The sequence below is a fragment of the Acomys minous genome, assembly GCF_964271855.1.
Source record: "Acomys minous genome assembly, chromosome: 16".
Classification (NCBI taxonomy): Eukaryota; Metazoa; Chordata; class Mammalia; order Rodentia; family Muridae; genus Acomys; species Acomys minous.
Genome location: NC_140498.1, coordinates 45,441,857 through 45,460,862, shown reverse-complemented (window position 1 = coordinate 45,460,862; position 19,006 = coordinate 45,441,857). Strand labels below are relative to the sequence as shown.

The following is a 19,006-nucleotide window of genomic DNA, read 5'->3' as shown; positions in this document are numbered from 1 at the left end:
CTGGCTGATTGGGTAAATGGATAATTCATGTATTTACAAGTGTGTCTGGCCAGTGGCTTGGATTTCTTTGAAGATTTTCTACAATTTGGAAAACGTGTTATGAGTGCTCATGAGAAAATAGTAATAATTGCTGTGTGTAGCCAGACAGCAAGCCGCAGCTCATTTATGCTGAGTTTGTGTGTGGGGCTAAGTACGGCATCTTAAATTCAGGGATTTCTTTTTTGCTTTATTAAACTGCAGGGGAATTCTGCAGCTGCTGCATGCTAACAACCCTTCTTGTGAGAAATGGGATGAGGTGCAGGAAAAGTGCACCACAGCAAACCGGGAGGAACAGCATGGCCCCAAGCCAGGCTGGTGCCCAGTGTCTTCTGACAGTTCTCACTAATGGGCCACACCCCTCGCCTGCTCGCTTACCTGTCTGACCCAGCATGCCTCAGCCACACATGCAAATCGTTACCATTATCATTTTTATTCATGAAACATCTCCTCAAATTAAAAAGAGTCATCAGGAAAATAAGCACCCTCCGGGACATTCATGCATGCAGAGCACCTAAACATTCACATTGATGTCCTCAGAGAACAGAGCCAGGAAATCGCATTCAATATGGAAACACACGAATTTTGTTGTTTGGCTGGTTTACTGCCCCTCTCACCCGCCGCCCCCCCCACCCCCCTCCCACCCCCCCGCAACCCGCAACAAGGCACCTACATAGAAATAGCTATAACTGTTTTTGGAAAAATCACATCGCCAAAGCCTGGGGAACCAAGGCATTCATACACATCCATTCGGAATTCTGCATTTCTCAAATACACTTCTGTACCTCCAGCAGCCAGTCTCCATGTGAGGTGTGCAGTGCAAATGAAAGTTGGCTTACTTTTGTAAATTTGGGCACTGGGTACTGCTAAGATCAATGACTCTCCTTATGAAAGCCAGGTGAGCTGGCCACTCCTTTATTTTGAATTCAATAGAAAAGAGGGGGATTGTTTTCTTGGGTGCCATGTAGCAAAGGAAGTGAACCTTTAGGCTTAATTACCATCTCATTCTCTTCCTATGAGCTAGGTAAAACTATGGTCTTACATAGAAGGCCATGAGAAAGTTGTACCACAGTGTGTGTGTGTGTGTGTGTGTGTGTGTGTGTGTGTGTGTGCGCGCGCGTGCGCTTGCTTGCTTGCTTGCTTGAATATGCAAGATGCATAGTTATAGGAATAAAGAGATCTGAAAAACAGCTATCCAGGGACAAAGCAGATTTTCTTAGCATTACATCAGACAGGGTGAGGAGCTCACAATGAGCAAAGCCTAAGCATCCATCTTGTTTCCAAGTAGCCTGTTGCATAAATAACTTCACCATGGGGCGTAACTTGTAGGGGTTTCCTCCTCAGTAGTCATGCACTTTTCTCTTTCAAGCAAGATCAAATAAGAATAAGAATCTTCTGCCCCCACCGGCTGTCTCTAAGCCATCTAGAAAAGGAAGCCTCTTACCTGTCACTGTAGGCAGCGGCAGTGGCAGGGGTGGGCTGGGCGTAGCGGTATGCAGCATAACCACCCTAAAACACAAGGAGAGATGAGCCTTAGGAACACAGAACCCAGCTCAGCGACACCCAGCGGGGAGGAGCCCACACCAGAACAGCAGGTACCCAAGTTCCACCCATCCAAAGCTGAGGTTAATGAAAGCTTAGTATCAGAGCAGAAGTAGAAAAGTACTGAAGAGAGAGTAGGTTGAACACCAGGCCTGGCTGTGTGTTAAAGGTTAGAAACCCTGAGCACATCTTCCGAAGGCAGAAACCCGGGGCCCTTTGGAAGAAACGCACCTAAGTGTTAATGGCAGTGTCCTGGGGGTGAGGAGTGAATATTCTTCCATCTTTACTGAACTTTCCAGGTTTTCAGAAATGACTATGCTTCACTATAACTTACCAAATATTAACTTAAATTTTATTAAGTGACCTTTGATTATTTCTTTATAAAAAATAAACACTCTCCTGCCTGATATTAATTTTGAAACCAGAGGAGTAAGTTTGTGTGTGTGTGTGTGTGTGTGTGTGTGTGTGTGTGTGTGTGTGTGTGGTCATTTAATCACTGATGTTTTATAGAAGGCTTTATTAAGATTCCATAATTATTACGAAAGTTAATAATTGTCAAAAAACTCTGTCATTTCCACTAAAAATATCACACTGCTACAGGTCACACATATCACTCACATACATTCAGATATGGAATTTGGATTAAAAGAGGGGAACATGATAAAGCCTTCCAATTTGTAAATAAAAGCATTAAGAGAAAAAAATCTGAAAAGAAAATAATTAACATTTAGTCCTGTGTCCCAGTAATGGCCATTGTTCAATTAAGCAAAGAGGAAGAGCAAATGGGCTTATTGAAAAGGAATTGTGTGCAGTGGAGCATTGATTATCAAACTGAGAAAATAACGGCTTCTTGCTCAACAGACCAGGGCAATATGTCAGCCACCACCAAATGATCTCAGCATAATTAACAAACTGGTTCCAGTGTCCAGAGGCAGCAGGGCCTTACTCAGGCTCTAATGAGAAGGCACAGTACTGCAGTCTTCCAAGGGCCGGAGTCTCTGCTTTGGTGTGAGGGGCTAACTCAGGGTAGAGCGCTGTGATAGAGGGCTGACAGCAGCAAAATGCCCAATGGCAGGGGGGCGAGGTTGACAAGTGTCATCCCTGTGGCGAGGCTACAAAAGTAACTTTAAACATGCAGGAAACAACTCTCAATAGTTTCTTCCAATGTCCCTTCCTGCAGTCCTTTTCCCTGTACATGATAGCTCAAAAGAGCCAGTTTTTCTATGAGGAAATTTGTTCTTTGGATCAGCCTTAGTAAAGACACACCCAAGACATCTTGGTGGATAATCGCCAAGAAAACAGAGCCAGGAGTTTTTGTGTCAGCTTTCCTTAAGGAAAAAAAAATGTGTAATTTAAAACAAAAAAGGTCTTAGCCAGACACCACCTGGTGCTCCAAACACCGAGTTCTCTAATGAGGAATGGGGGAACTCATTAAAAGTGCTGAAGAGTCATAAAAACAAAGCAGGTGTCAGAGCGGCACGGAACTCCAGAGGAGGGACGATGGGCCAAGGAGAAATCAGGTCACCAGTTTTCCAGAGTTGTTCTTTTAATCTACTTGACTATTTTTCTTGGCTTTCATGAACTATCAGAATATCAGATATAAGTATGCGAGTCTGTGCCTTGAATTTAATGAGGTAGGAAGGTGTTAGAATTGCTTGGCCAATGGCTATGAGGCATTAGCAGCAATTGGATGGTATGTGCATGTGGCGGTGGTGGTGGTGGTGGTGGTTGCAGTGTGTGTGTGTGTGTGTGTGTGTGTGTGTGTGTGTGTGTGTGTGTGCCTGTCTGTCTGTTTGTCCACAGCAATACATAACTAAACAAACAAACGAACAAGCAAGCAAACAAAGCTATTTGTTCTAGCTTCCAAATAAATTCTAAATAGTGACGTGGATTCTGTTGCCAGCGATGTCTCCTTTGCAAACTCTTGCAGCTCAGATTACACTCTGTTCTCTCACCGTCTGCGGAAGGATCTGCCATGACAGTGAGCAGGGAGTAGACAAGTGGGAAGACAAGGGCAAACAGAGGTCACCTAGATAGCTTCCCTGCCCTTATCCCTGGAATGGAAGTGCAGCTGTGCAAACCTGCACTGTCTTTAAACAAACAAACAAACAAACCTGCTTTTCTTTTCTTTTTTCTTTTTTTCTATTTGTGAGATTTCCAACAATCCAGTCCCCACCCCTTGAGGTACCCAGAGGAGTGGGCTGGGCTTTCTGCATGTTAGGCAAGCCCTTATCAACTGGGCTGTATCCCTAGCCAAGTTTATGTTTCAGTTTTTATTCATTTGTATCTGTGTGGATGTATGACGCCTGTGTGAATGTGCCTACAGAGGTCAGAAGAGGACATTGGATCCCCCGGCTGTGTAGTTAAACGTGGTTGGGGGTACCCAAGGACAGGGCTGAGAACTAACACTGGCCCTCCAATGAGCAGCAAGCCCTTGTAAACTGCAGTGGTCTCTCCAGCTTCTACCAAGTATTCCTCAGACTCAGTATCCTAGTCTGCTGCCATCTTTAGAGTGAGTGAGGTGGCTTTGACCTTGATAACATGATGATGACAACAATGTCCTCCCTATGTCTTGTCCATCATGGTGGCCAAATGTCTTAGGCATTTTCTTAACACTTGAAACGTGGGCAATACAATTAATTGACGTTTCCGTTTACTTATCTTTCATTGATTTGATTTAATTTTACTTATTATTTGTATTGTAGTACTAGGATCTGGTAAATGCTGATGAGACGTTCCTACCATTAAACTATTTCCCGAGTGTTTCTTGAAAACAAAACAAAACTTTCTTCTTTTTATTTTGAGACAGAGTCTTATAAAGTTGCCCTTGAGCTGATTATGTAGGCCAAGCAAATTTTGAACTTGTGACCCTCCCGTCTCCAGCTGGGATTACAGTTACACCAGACTGACCAAGAGTAAATCAATTGGTGTTGTGTGTTTGTGTGTGTGCACATGTGAGCGAGTTCATGTGTTTGGGGGCCAGAGGACAACCTCCTTAGGCGCTGTTCTCTTTCCCTCCTTCCTTCCTTCCTTCCTTCCTCCCTTTCTCTCTGTCTCTGTCTGTGTCTCTGTCTCCCTCTGTGATGGGTCTCTCGTTAGTCTACAACTTGTCAAGCAAGCCCTATAGATCCTATTGCTACCTTTCCAGCTCTGGGATTAGAAAGAGATGCCTCCGCGCTTGCATTTAAAAAACCAAATGAACAAGCAAAAGAAAACAGAAAAGCCCTCAGTTCTGAAGACCCATCTCAGGTCTTTCTGCTTGCAAAGCAAGCACTTTACCAAAGGAGCCCCCCTCCTCCCCCGCGGTTCCCAGTTAATTTTATTTAAATGTAAGCATCTACCAGGCTGCTGGCTATAGTGTTGGTCCCTGCAATATGTGATAATGGGGTGAAAAGGATTCGGTGGCTTGATCACGCCACCGCTCTGCACTATACATCGTCCTTTCCTAGCTCTCTTCTGCATGAAATCCATATTACAGCAACGGTGGGACTGTGCGTCGAGGCAGTGTATGTGCACACACTGTAAAATGGCCCACAGATACAAACTGCTTTAATTTGCTTTTCTAAAAGGTGACTCAGATGAGCTGTGTTGCTCTGTGCTCCTCAGCTTGCTGAGCAGAGCCACAGCTTCTGCGTTATTTTGTGCTGATGTCTGAAGCATGAAATCTGCCTCCTGTTTGAGGTCAACAGACCCAGGTCTTGTCGAACCTGGTGCCTCCAGACCCACTAACGAGAATAATGTCACAGAAAAGGAAACGTTGTTTTCTTTCTCCAAACCAAAGGAGAAAAAAAAATAAGTATCACACAGTTGTATCTATTCTATTCACCAAAAGATGTGTGTGTGTGTGTGTGTGTGTGTGTGTGTGTGTGTGTTTGTGTGTGTGTATGTGTGTGTGCTTTACTGGAGAATGAACCAGGGGCTTTGTGTGCAGCAGACAGGTACTCTATCACTGACCTACAACCCAAGCCTTCTTTCTGGCTTCAGGTTTTGAGACAGGATCTCATTAACTGACTAAGCCTACTCTTGGCTGACTCTCTAACTAGCCTTGAACTTGCAATCCTCCTGCAGCTGACTCTCAAGTGCTAGGATGGCAGGGCGGTGCCATTGGGCCCTCTGTGCTATCACCTCTCACTTTGCATAGCAGTTTTAATGTCAGCTGTAGACCACATTTTAAGACTTTTTGCCAGTGGTGGATGGATGTGTTGACTTTTGTTTTTTAAAACTTCCTACAGATTTATTCCTTTGGTGTTTCTTCAACAGTGAGGAGCAGGGTTAGCAAGTGGAATAAAAAATTTCTGGCTACCTACAGTGAAAGCAGGGACATGACAGAAGACCTTAGGTATGTAAAGTCTCACGGAGCAAGGCATGAGACATTACTTATTTAAACATTCTACTATATTCTAAGAACGTACCAGAGATTAGAGAAAGCCTATTCTAAAAAAGCTATAATCCCCCACATACTTTATGGACTTTTGTGTGTGTATGTGTAGGTGTGCCATGACGTGAGTCTGGATGTCCCCTTGCATGTTGGCCCTTGCCTTGCCCTTTGCCATTTCTTACAATGCACAGGAGCCTGGCTGGCCTGTGGGCTTCTTAGAATCTCCATGTCTTCGCCTCACGTCTCCCTGTAGTAGTGATGAAACAGACAAGTGGTGCTATATCTCGCTCTACCTGGTTCCTTTGGCTCTTATATTGGTACAACATGGGCTTCACCTGCTAAGCAGTCTTTCTAATCCAAAAATTCTTTCTTTCTGGTAGATTTATATCAAGTCTAGATACATTTTAAAACAGGACTTCATCATCGTTGTTGTTGTTAATCATTATTTCTGGATTTGTTGTGTTGTGTACATGTAGTGAATGTGTGTGGGGGGCATGTGGTGTGGTGTGGTGTGCACACATACCACAGTTTATATGTAGGGGTCAGATGACAACTTTCAGGAGTCACTTCTTTCCTTCTACCTGGGTTTCTGTGCGTCAAAATCAAGTAAGCCGTCAGGCTCTAGCAGCTAACACTTTTACCCAGGCATCCAACTTCCTGGCCCATTAAAAAAATTTTTTTTGATTGTTTAAATTTTGTGACTCAAGAAATGAAAAGCCACATTCGACCTCTAACATGGCAAACTCATGATCTATCCACATCTACAAATATAATGCTGATATTTGGAAGAATATGTCCCAACCCCACTGCAGACGTATCAGAAGGCAGCAAAGATAAATCTGCATTAAAACTGGAAAATTCAGTCAAGGCTGCACAGCTCTAGGTTAGAGACCATTTGCCCTCCCGAGAATCGTCTTGTTAGTCAGGATTTCAGAACAAACCCACAACCACAGTGATGAGGGCTTTCCGTCAGTCAGAAATTCATACCTGTAGCAATTTATTGCCATACACTGGCTCTTGATACACTACTCTATAAGGAAACAGAGATGTAATGTTTTCAATGCAAAAAAAAAAGTGAAATAAATAAAAGAAAGTGCACAAGTCAGACAGCAACCCTGGAGCGATTCATTTACAAGTTTGCTTCTCTTATAGCTCAGTATTGAGAGCGACCTGCCAAACCAAAGAGGGGGAGGGTCAGTTAAAATGTAGGTGAACATGGAGCTAGCTCAAACTGCATGCTCTGCGTTTGGGAGACACCGATGTTTATTTTTAAGAAGACGAAAGGATATCTTCATGGCTTCTCACCTTTTACTCGGTACCCCTACAGTTTTGGTATTATGGATCTCTCTTTATCTCGTGGTTGGAATTTTCTGGGCTTACCTGAGGATCTGGTTTTTATGTCAATGACTTCGGAGGCTAACATAACTGCGCAGCAACAACCCAACCGAGACAACAACTTTTAGCCATTTCTGCTCACACAGCAAAATGGCATCTCACAATGGCAGTGATCACACTGAGGGCTTCCGTGGTATTTATAAGAGCCTTGGCTAGTGAGTCTGTGGGTGCACATAAGACAGCCATGGGAGGTGCACACACCCTTTATATGCTTAACTTAGATCTCAGCTCGGTACTGCAAGCCGGTGGGAAACGAGAGAGTTGCTTCTGGAGCTATTTCATGTGGGCCTCTGGAGGTGGAAAGAGAAGTAAGTCTCTGCCTTCTGTGACAGAGAGCTGAGTGGTTGACTATTTGGAGACATTTAGGGACCTACCCTATCGGTCTGTGTATTCACTTTTAAAAGTCACTTGGCTTTCCTTCTTTTTAATTGCATTTAACTTTCCTCTTCCAAAATCCCAGAGCATGAAGCTGCACTTATCCATGTTTATTTAAATTCCCTCTCACTGTCTTCTCTTTCCCTCTCTCCTCCTCTCTTTCTCTTTTCTCTCCCCACTTCTTACCTTTCTTCCTAGTTTTCATCATTCATTTGAATGTTTCAGATATGGATTTTATTGTCTAGTGGTCTGCTCACCCCTTTAGGGTTGAGTTTGCCTCTTCTTTATCTTATTTTTGTTCTGTCTTTGAGTGTGTGAATGGGTGTTTCTTGGGCAGCTCTGGAGGCCAGAATTCTAAAACCTGGCTCGTTACATGGGTTCCAGGGCCTGGACTCTGATGCTTAGGATGGAGCAGCAAATGCAAAGTCATCTCTTCAGGCCCATTCCCTCATAACCTCTATATTATCTTCTCTTTCTCTTCCCTGCCTTTCTCTTCCTGAATTCCACCATTTTAAATGAATCTCTTGTCCAGGGCATAAGGGTTGAACTCTGTCTTCAGACCACATGGGCTTAAGCTTTGGTGTTAAGGAAGATTTTGGAATAAATTATTTCATCTTTTTTGGGGGGGGCTGGGAGTGATTCCTCTTGTGAAGAAAATGGTGTGGTAAAGTTCCTGCCTCATGGGCTGTGGTGAGGAGGAGATGCTGTGGTAAGGATTGGATGATAAATATCCTTCTCTTAGCTCAGCCTCCTAGAGTCTGAAGATGGCTAGCCTAATGCTGATCCCCATCTGGACCCTTTTATCATAAAGTCTTGGGAAGGAAAAGCTTGGTGTTGAAGGTTGGGGGCGGGATGCCTTCTATCTGTGTTCCAGGCTCTCTTCTCCTATTGCCAAGCTCACTCAGGATGGAGCGCACCTACTTACTGGCTGGAACTAAGAAGTAGTTTTGTTGACACAGAGTACTGCCCAGAAGCTCCAATAAAAGGGGAGTATGAGCTTTACATGCTGGGGGCGGGGCTGAGCCTTGCTCCTCCTCTTCAGAAACTTAAGAGTCCTCTTAGTAAAGACCTGGCAATGCTCGTTCTGTCTGTGCGTTCTGTCTGCTTCCTCCCCGCTTTATCCTCTCACCTGGTTTACTGCTGTCTTACCCCACTTTCTACCAAGCATTCGTTACATTCCCACTGACCTACTCTAACCCTGCCCTGTCTTTTTGTCCATTTTCCATCATCATCTTTGATCAGATGCCCGTCTTCTTTTACTCCCTGCAAATGTCAGCTGGTACTTATTGTCTACGTTGGGGTCAGTGTCCAGCTTTGTGACATCTACAGCTTCCCCTGCAAATAGAAGACCCAGCTCTGTAGGTCCAGGCAAGTCTACTTCCACAACTTTCAATTAATACTGCTCTTACTATTCTTTCATTATTATCAAATTTGACACATTTTTTTAATTAAAATGAGTGTGGCAGTTAATTAATTATCAGCTTGGCAGCATCTAGCTTTGCCTAGGAAACAAAACTCTGGCGATGTCTGGCAGGGAGTTTCTTGGTAGGGCTAATTAAAGTCTGAATGGCCACTCACCCATGGGCGGGGGTCTCAGGCTGTGTGAATAAAGACAGTGGAGTGAGCACTAGCATGCATTTCCATCTACCTCCTGACTGTGGATGCCATGTGACCAGCTGCCTAAAGCTCCTGCCACCTTGACTTACAGTCCTGACTGAGTGTACCCTCACGGTAAACAAGTTTATCCCAGAGCCTACATCCTGGCATGGCACCGCCTCTGGATAGGAGGGATACGCTTTTCATAGCTTTTCCTGAGCATGTGGTCCATGGCACTTACTGACAAGACTGTTCTCTATGGCAACTTCCAGGCAGCTGTGATCATTTTCCCTCTTCCTTCAACCTTCTCAGCTCTAAAAACTTTAAGGCGATCATTGAAGGGAGGAGCCAGTGGCTTGCTTGTCATGGATGTGGGGGGGGGGCAGTCTGGCAGGTCTTTCCAATCCTTGGTGCTATGGTAGTACTAAAAGGTTCCAGAAATGCTTAAGAGATTCAACTTTGGTGACAGGAGAGCGAAACCTTGGTGGGCAATGTTAAAAGGAGGGAGGCAGCAGGGTGCATACAGGGAGTAGGGCAGTGGCTTTGGGGAGCTCTCTACTGTGATAGCGGTTGACCCTTTCTGATGAGCTGCAGGGGGAGGGGGAGGGACTGAGCAGGAAGGATGTGCCTTCGTCAGACGGAACCAAATCAGTGACTTGTTGCTTTGCCTAATGGATTATAGAGAAATCAACTGGAGACAGAGCCAGCTTAACACACCCCGGAACCCTGAAACTATTTGTTGTATTAATAAACCTTTCTTCAAATGAGTCAGAATCTGGAAATGACTTTCAAGAAATCTCTACAGCCAGCATGACTTTAAATGTGTGGCTCTGAAGGTGTCTCTACTACTCGCTCTGCAGACCAATACCTCTGTGGGTCAGAAGCACAATTGGCTTAAACCCGCACATTCAGGTGACACTTGCAGTGTGGCTCAGCTTTGCTCTGTGAATTCCAGAGTGTAGGCAATAATTCACGCCATTTACTTCCTTTGAAGTCAGAGCTGCCTGCAGTCCCCCTGCTCTGCTGCTGAGGCGGAAGGTCCCAAGCTCTAGGCCACTCCTATGACACAGGGACACGCCTCTCAGCAGCACTGTGCCACAGTGCTCTGTGTGAGCCCGGAGGACAACCGCTGGGTGACTGAGAGGCTAGCTAACCTAGTACTTCAGCAGGGTTACCTTGTCACTTGGAACAAACACTGAAGTCACATTCCATTGATTGGAATGGAAGGAAAAAAGTAGTATGGGCAGTTTGCAAGACATGTCACCAGGCAGTAGGACCTGATCTTTGCTGCAATCTTCATATTTGTAACTTTGGGGGCTGCTCCACTCAGCACAGGGAACTTGAGATTCTGGGTTACAAAGGCTTCTAAATGTACCCCAAGGACACAGGAAGCCTCTTCCTGCAGGATAGTGATGCTCCTATGTGAGCCTGAGTGAGCTCAGGCAGTTGCATGCCCACTCGCTCTCTGCGCTGCTTTGTTTGCTCTCACATGCTCTGTGGGTTCCTGATGTACAGTGCATACATACTGGAGGTGTGCACACAGATGTGCAGAGGCCAGCGGTTGACAGCAGGTATCATTTTCAATGGAACCTCTGCCTTACTTTGTGAGATAGGGGGTCCCTCACTGAACCTGGATCTCACTAGCTTACTGGGCTGGGTGTCTGCAAACTCCTGGGGTTCCTCCCTTTTTTGCTATTCCAGTTCTGGGATAACAGGCATGCACTGAGAAGTCTGGACATCTATGTTGGGGCTGGGACTCTGAACTCCGTTTCTCATTTTGGCATGGCAATCACAGTACCGACTGAACTATCTCTCCCCAGCCCTGTTTCCTGTTGTTGTAGCATCCTTGGCCCTACCTAATACTTTCTTCATGCTACATAAGAATCCACAAGAACAGAAAAAATATAATACATTTGAAATATGCATGGGAAAGCACAATTAATAAATTATTTTACATATGAGAAACTGAGGCACAGAGAGGTGGCTACCCAGCAACGGACGGGTAATTGTACTGCTTTTATTTTTAACTAGGGACTCTCATATTTCTTTTTTCTTGAGCAGATGTTAATAGAGCCAGTTTTATTTCCACTGGATTTTATCTCTTAGGTATATCCTCTGACCTCCCAAGTTGAATAATAAAGCCCCAGATTCAGTGAGGCTGGGTTCATTTGCATAATCCACACCAGGCAACAAGGAGGCTGTGGCTATGGACCTGCTCTTCGAATTCATTTTACACCTGAGGGTAGGACCAGGCTCTGCTCACCTCACACTTGAAATAGCATGAATTCGAATTCTGGGGGAAAGGGCACAGATGGGGCAGCTTAAGTGTTGTAACAGAGGGAAGTCAGTTGTTCTCGGGATAAATGAATAACATGTTCATTTATGCTAGCCTAGCAAGAGGGCAAAAACTGTACTAACCGGAAGATGACAACAAGTGTCTCGGATGTGATCAGAAGGAAACTAAGACCATCACTAATGGAGATTATTACCTTGCTGCAAAACTGCAGCACTGTAAGATTCAAAAGGGATAAAATAAAATAACCAGCTATTTTCTGATAAATAGCAACAATTTGTGCAGATACATCGTTTGATTTTTCTTATATGAAAAACAAGTAAGACTGTTTAATCATATTCATTAATGGTAAATCTGTGTGTGTGTGTGAGAGAGAGAGAGAGAGACAGAGAGAGACAGAGAGAGACAGAGACAGAGACACAGAGAGAGACAGAGACAGAGAGACAGAGAGAAAGGAACAGAAAGAGAGAGAGAGAGACAGAAACACACACACAGAGAGACAATGAGAGACAGAGAGAGACAGAGACGGAGAGGGAGAGGGAGGGAGAGAGAGAGAGAGAGAGAGAGAGAGAGAGAGAGAGAGAGAGAGAGAGAGAGATTTAGGAAATGGATTTCTCTACTGCCCGCTTAGTTTCTTCCAAGCTATTTTCACCACGCCAGTGTTGCCTCATGATGTGGCACACCCTCCTAAGGAGGAGTTTCGTGAAATGGGACAAATCAGCAAATAGTTCTAGATCTGTTTGGAGAGATGGAGACAGTGAGAGGTTAGAGAGGAGGGCCTAGCATTCCAGGCTCTACACGTTGTGGTGGCAGAATTAGATGTTTATTGCTGTGTTGAGAGAAAAGGGAGAACTGGAAGAGCCTAGCCTGTTGATAAATAATTACTTTTATAACGAAAGCATAAAAAACTATCAGCCATGAAAATACCTTTCGCCTCTCTGCAGCTGGTAACTACAGCTGTTGTTCCGCATATCAAACTGAAAGTGCGCAGAGCATATTGAGAACTTTAGAGGGAACATCACTGTGGGTAGGGTTTCCAATTTGGCACGAGAGAAAAACCACCTTTTTAAATGGGTGCAGTTGTGTTCATCTCTTCCAAAGCTGACCAGGTCCGAGTCATTAATTCCCCTCAAAGAGCAAGTCACGTGTCCTTTGAGCTCATGACCGGAAGCGCTTCCACCTTGAAAGACATGGTGGGGATTCCCTTTTGACCCAGAAGAGGTCATTTGTCCCTACTGAGTTTAGAGCAACCTTGTATAAAGAATGACTCCTGGAGGTAAGGAGGACGGCATGCACGTTAATGAATACTTACATAAATGTCTGCACCATAAAATCCATCCTGGTAAACAACACTGTAAAGGTGCACACACAAAGAGAAACATTCAGATTAGTGCAATTCCCCATGCAGACGCACCAACCCCACACGGGCCAGGTTAGTCTGGTCTCATGATCCGAAACACAGGAACTGAAGAGAGTTTCAAACTGATTAAGGAGGTTGGAGACAACGACTGCCCATCAAATCGGGAACTTTGGGCCGGGTTCCATGGAGGCTGGGTTTCATTGTGGACCAGAGTCAGGGTGTTTTTGCTTGGGCACCAAACCAATCTTCCCATTCTTGGACTGGGGTGCATTGCGTGGCTTGGACACGCAGAGAGGGCTGTGTGTATTTTCAAGTGGCCTGCACAGACTTGAGCATCTATCTTAACAATATTAAAAGTTTGGAACGAAACCACAGTTGCCCTCCCTCACCGAACACAAAGCACAGGGTCTGTTTAAGAGTGGCCTTGCAAGGGCAGAGCCTAGGAGCAGTGCACCTTCATGGTGGGATGGAGCTGAAGGGCCTCAGGGGACACTCATGTAACACAGGTGGGTTTAGGCACCTTGTTTTGTAATCCTTTCATAATGTAGTATTACCCGTGCTGGGTCTGTGAGATGTTTATTGTCAGTGTAGCAGAAACTCTGTTAGTGTACAGTTGTGTAAAGATGTGCAGATATGCATGGTTGCAAAATACGTGTGCTTTTCACATGTACAAATGTATGCGAGTGCCTATATGTATTTGTATGCCCCAAGCCCTTATGTATTAATGAGTGTGTGGTGGGGAGGGCTTAGTTGTGTATATGTTTAAAAGTATTCAGATAAGTCATACTGAGACTAAGGCAATGTTCCATGTTGTGACCGAATAAGCATAATTTGGAGGAAGCTCTTCACAGTCCTGTAGAGTCAGCACCCCCAAAAGAAGCCATGTCTAGGGGGCAAAGAATGGTCTTTTTCTCTAGTGTCTTGGAGTACCAAGGAAAAGAAGCCCGATGCTGTGTCATCAAGGAATGCCGTTCTATTTCTTAAGTATCTGAGTGGGTCACAGAGGCCACGTGCACCCTGGTCACATGGCAGGCTTCTGCGAGAACAGCAGATATCCTGAGTGTAAAGTGCTGTACATGGAAACTGCTGTTTGCAGAGGATGGGAGTTGTCAGCAACCTCCCTTAGCATCGTCCCATGAAGTCTCTGGATGATTCATGATGCTGGCAGTGGGCCAGGGAATCCATTGTTGAGTCGAGCCAGGGCCCTGATAGAAGCGCAGCTTTCAGGAGCAGAATGGGCATGCAGAAGAGCCAAGCATCTTAAGCCAAGGGAAAGGGCATCTCACCACCTAAGCACACACTCACACACAGCAGAGACGCCGGCTTGCTGGAGAACACAGCGGTACACTTCACAGTTGATTGGCTAACTCCCAAGTACCATTATCCTCAAAGTGTGGCAGGGATTTCACACGTTAAGGAGGTTGGGAGGCATGGCTTTCAGCTGTTGTTTGTGTTTGATCCTGGTGGGTTACAATCCACAAGAGCACTCGTCAAGCAGTGCTAAACCCTAATAGAAAAGGCAGCCCGAGGTGTGTAAGGTCCTGAGCTAGCCTTTGAATTTGCTTTTGACATTAGCAACATAAAAAGGCACTGTCGTGGGGTCAGGATGCAAGGTTGGCTTCTACCAAGAGGCCTTAGAACAGATCTGATGAAAAGCACGCAAGCAACAGATAGTTACTTAGGGCCTCCAAGCGCAGACCTGAGCCTTGCTACAGCAAAATCACATCTATGTCATGGTTTCATGCCATCATGCCTTTGTCCATGCTACCCCTTGGTTTCTAATGTCTTTTGTCCCAGTATCCTCATCCAAAAGCAGCCAGATGACCATGTAAGCGCCAGGCAAGGTGCAGAAACAGACATTTGCATTAAAGTGCAGCTTCCCGGCAGATGGTTCTGCATCTGGGACCAAGTTACTAAGACATCTGAGCTTGAGTGTCTCTTTAAGGTGGGAAAAAAAGAAGTGGGTGTGCATGTGGAAACATGTAGGGTTTAGTCAGGTAATGCTTTCAACATGATGACCGACATGCTTAGCATTGAAGCAATACTTTCCACAACTGTGATCCAAGGCCTGCCTGAAGCTGAGTTCCCAAGCCCTCCGTGTGTACAGTAGCATCAGTGTGTCAGGCTCCTGTCTGTCTGGGCTGCTCATTAGTTTCTTCCTCATGCAAAATGCATTTGAGTCTCTGCTTTGTTTGGCCATAGAAGTTAAACCCATAGGATTTTTGTACATTGATTGCATCTCCTTCGAGGTGTAACACCTTACTTATGGCCAGAAGAGGTGTAATAGCTATTCTTCAGAGGATGGTACCCAGACCCTAGAGAAGAGTGAAAGATGGAGAGTTTTTATTCCTTTGTCAACTCCAGGCTGGACTTAGTCACTGGTCAGAGGATGATGCCATTGCATTGTAGGTACTTATAATGTTCCCACTTAGGACTCAGAGTCAGGAGCATCATTGGTTTCAGGCCAGCTTGGGCCACTTGGTGAAACCCTATCTTACGATTTTGTTATTATTACTGTTGTCGTCGAGCACCTGTGGTCTGAGAATTGTGTCTGGTTTGTGTTTTCAGCTATAATGGTTAATTACATCAGAGGAAAGGAAGAGACAAGATTGAAAAACAATCCCAAATCCTGCCAGTACAGAAGACTAAATGGGTATTAATACTTTAAAACATGAGTAGTCATAGGCAGGCATGTGGCACTGGCACATGCCTGTAATCCCAGCACTCGGGGAGACAGAGGAAGGTGGATCTCTGTGAGTTGGAGGCCAGCCTGGTCAAGAGTATTCATTTAAACATGGGATGCCTTGCATTTCCCTCAATGCCTATAGGCTAGACAAGGTCTGTTTTATTTTGTGAATAAGAAAAAGAAGAGAAGACCTAGACCTTGGAGGCTCAGTGGCACACAGCACTGAACAGGGGTAGAGATCCATGTGGCATGTCTGAGACTGGGTCCTTGCAGAGAAAATGGCTGCTGCTCTCTCCAGAAAGAGTGTCTTGCATAGGGCTTAGGGTCGTGTCAGGGAGCCTTTGCTCTGAAAAAGAACCCAGTTGCTGTGGTGTGTAGTCTGCCATGGTGATAGAAAGTTATTCCAAGGCCTCTGACATCCAAGTTTATGAGACATGGAATTGAAAGGAAATCGTGGGCCAGCTCCCTCACTCTCATAGGCACAGGCAAATAGGATGCAAGCTTTGTCATTCTGCATTGGGAGGTTTCCTCTGCCCCACCCACTGTGCTGGGGCATCATGAATGAGTCTCTCCCACCACTCTAGAGATCTAGAGTCCCCAGAGAGGAAAATACAGCCACAGCCATGCATCAAGTCCGAGTTGCAGCTGCGGAAGGGAGGAACAGAGGCACCCTAAAAGGGCAAATGATAAAAAGAGGCATCAACAGTGGAGCCAAGAAGGACTGGCAGGCAGGCAAAGGGAATAGCAAGCCCAAGAACCTCTGGTTGGAAGATGTCTGGCTCACTGGAGGGCCTGGGGGAAGCACAGGCTTGGTAGCTTTGGGTCTCAGAGTCTTTTAGAAGATGGTGGCTTTTAGGCAAAGAAGTCAAGAATTCCACCTGTAAGAAGGACCTGCTCACTTGTGCCAACTACATTTTGGAGGCACAAGGGTGACAGTGAGTGATCTCCCTTCACGATGTTAACAACTTGGGAAGCCATGAGGTGACACTGTCATCTTCCTCTCATTGGCAGAGTAAAACTAACCCACTGCAATGGGTTGCCAGTTTTACAAAAGTGCACTTTCGCCCTGAAGTATTAGTTACAGCACAAGCAACACTAAGGTTTGCAGGTCGACTGCTCTGGGATGGGTTCCATCTAAACACCCTGTGCTTACACCCTCCTAGTGTCCCTTCCAGGGACAAAACCTCTTTCCTCTCCATAGACACCAATAAGTTGAGTTACATAATAAATATTTTAGTCTAGGTCTTGTGGTTCCATAGTCAAGGTCTTATTGGCATGGCACACAGTGGTGGTTGAACTGGAATGTGCCTGGGACTCACCTGGAGGCCTAACTGAAACACAGATGGCTGGGCCCTATGCCCAGCACAGAAGTCTTGATTCAGTAGATCTGGATGGGATGGCTGGCTAAACAATTTTTTTTTCAAGAAATGGGCGATGTTGCTGCTTGTAGTTCGAACAGGAAGGGAATTACTGTGCTGCTAAGTGGCATATTCCAGGTGTTATTTTTAATTGTATGTGAGACACCACTGAAGTTCAGACTCTTTAGGATCCTCTTCTCCCTCCCCTCCCCTCCCTGGGTCTCACATAGGCCAGGCTGGCCTGGAACTCACTAACTAATCAAACACAACCTTGAACTTCTGACCTTCCTCTTTCAGTTTCCCGGAATGCTTGGAAAACAGGAGCGCACCACTATGCCAGACTTTGCTGCGCTAGGGAAGAAGTCTAGGGTTTTGTGCATGCTAGGCAAGCGTTCTATAAACTGAGTGACATTCCAGCCTCTAAGGTACTGTTCTTGGGGAGTTGTTGAGAGTGAGAGAGCCATTACAGAGTCCTAGGGGCCTTTCCAGGAATGGCTCCCATTGCTTTTCTAAAGTCTTAACAAACAGGTGCACTTAAAATATCAGATACATATGTATCCATAGGAAAAGATGATTGGGACTTAGCTAGAGGAAGCAGCTATGGATACACAGCAGGTCCCGTGCTGCAGAAGGGAGTTGCTGTCATGAAGTGAACAGATGTGGTCCTATTTTAATGCAGAAATGGTCTGTCTAGCCAGGCAAAGGTAATTGTGTTGCTTGTCAATCACTCTAGGACTGCAATATGCTTTTGCCAGCACATGATGCAAATGCACATCTCATTTTCTTAAGAAAGTAATAGTGGTAGTTAAATATTTGGATGGAGGCAAGCAGGGAGTGATTGCACTACAGCAAATTAGTTTACTTTATAACAAGAGAAAGGAGAATAAAGAACAAGGAAGCAACAAAGGCAGAAGATGCCCAGGACTAAGCAATCTGTTTGTGTAACAGAATATATCCCAACCACAAATGTATCTTTGTAGGAAAGGCATTTAAAAACCACCTCTTCCCTACTGACCCTTCCACCTGGAAAATAAATTACATTTTTTTATATGCTCAAACATAACTGTTCAGAATGGTTATCAGGTGGCTCCATGCATATGCTGATAGTTGTATAGGACTGTGTCTGTGTTTGTATCTGTACACTTCTTCAGGGAAAGTGCATATTTTTAATCAGATTACCAAAAGCATCTGTGGAAATCCTGCCCTCACTAGAGCCATTGTGAGTATGTGGGAGGGGCCACACCTTTCTCAGGTCCAGGTGTCTGGTGACTATTTTGCCCATGTTTGAGATGTCAGGCTCCTGGGGACTTGCTGGTGTCTGGCACGGGCCCCTAAGCCTCTGTGCCCATGTCTTCCTGGTGCTTGGATGTTGGGAGCTGGTTACTTGCTGTGCAACCATATGAGGTTGTGTGTGTCTCAGGGTTTATTCTTATATGGGATAACTTTAAGATGCCTGCTCCTGGGACACAGTCTGACCTTTATTATGGTGATGCTGAGTTGCCCTAAGACACCTTTCTAGGTAACTTTGGAAGCTGTGCACACAGTATCCTAATAAGTTATCTGAGGATGCACAGAGTGTCTTAATCAAAGACTGCTATGGCAAATGGATGGCTAATAGATTACCAACTGGACAGGATCAAGACTCATTTCTTGACACGCCCCTGGGCGCAGCTGTGAGACATGTCTAGCTTGCGTCATCTGTGGTCGGGGAACCACCTTGACTGTGTACAGCAATGATTCTTGGGGCTCAGACTGGACAAAAAGAGAAAAGGCCAGGAGAAAACAAGTGTCCACCTTTCTCTGCTTCCTGATTGAGGATGGACTGCGAGCCGCCATCTCAGGCCCCTGCTGTCATGCCTTCCCTGATGTAGAGGACTGTATCCATACATGGTGGGTCATCATGAAGCATCCCTTCCTTCCTTGAGTTGCTTTTGTCTGATATTTTGTGGCAGGAACAAGCAAAGTATATGGTATAGATACCATAGAA

The 19,006-nt window shown here is 45.3% G+C and overlaps 1 protein-coding gene across 48 annotated transcripts in view; it reads right to left on the bottom strand.

Annotated features, from left to right (window-relative positions):
* Positions 1–19,006, bottom strand: part of RBFOX1 (RNA binding fox-1 homolog 1) — a 2,117,065-nt gene that overhangs the window by 33,585 nt on the left and 2,064,474 nt on the right. For 23 of the 48 annotated variants that reach the window (XM_084764449.1, XM_084764408.1, XM_084764418.1 and 20 more), the window contains 2 exons: positions 12,928–12,967; positions 1,481–1,545 (listed from right to left, as the gene is read on the bottom strand). In XM_084764449.1, the coding sequence (XP_084620575.1) occupies positions 1,481–1,545; positions 12,928–12,967 (105 nt within the window). Of the gene's footprint in view, positions 1–1,480; positions 1,546–6,943; positions 6,987–12,927; positions 12,968–19,006 lie in introns of all 48 variants that reach the window. The other 25 variants (XM_084764427.1, XM_084764407.1, XM_084764405.1 and 22 more) reach the window with 2 other exon arrangements.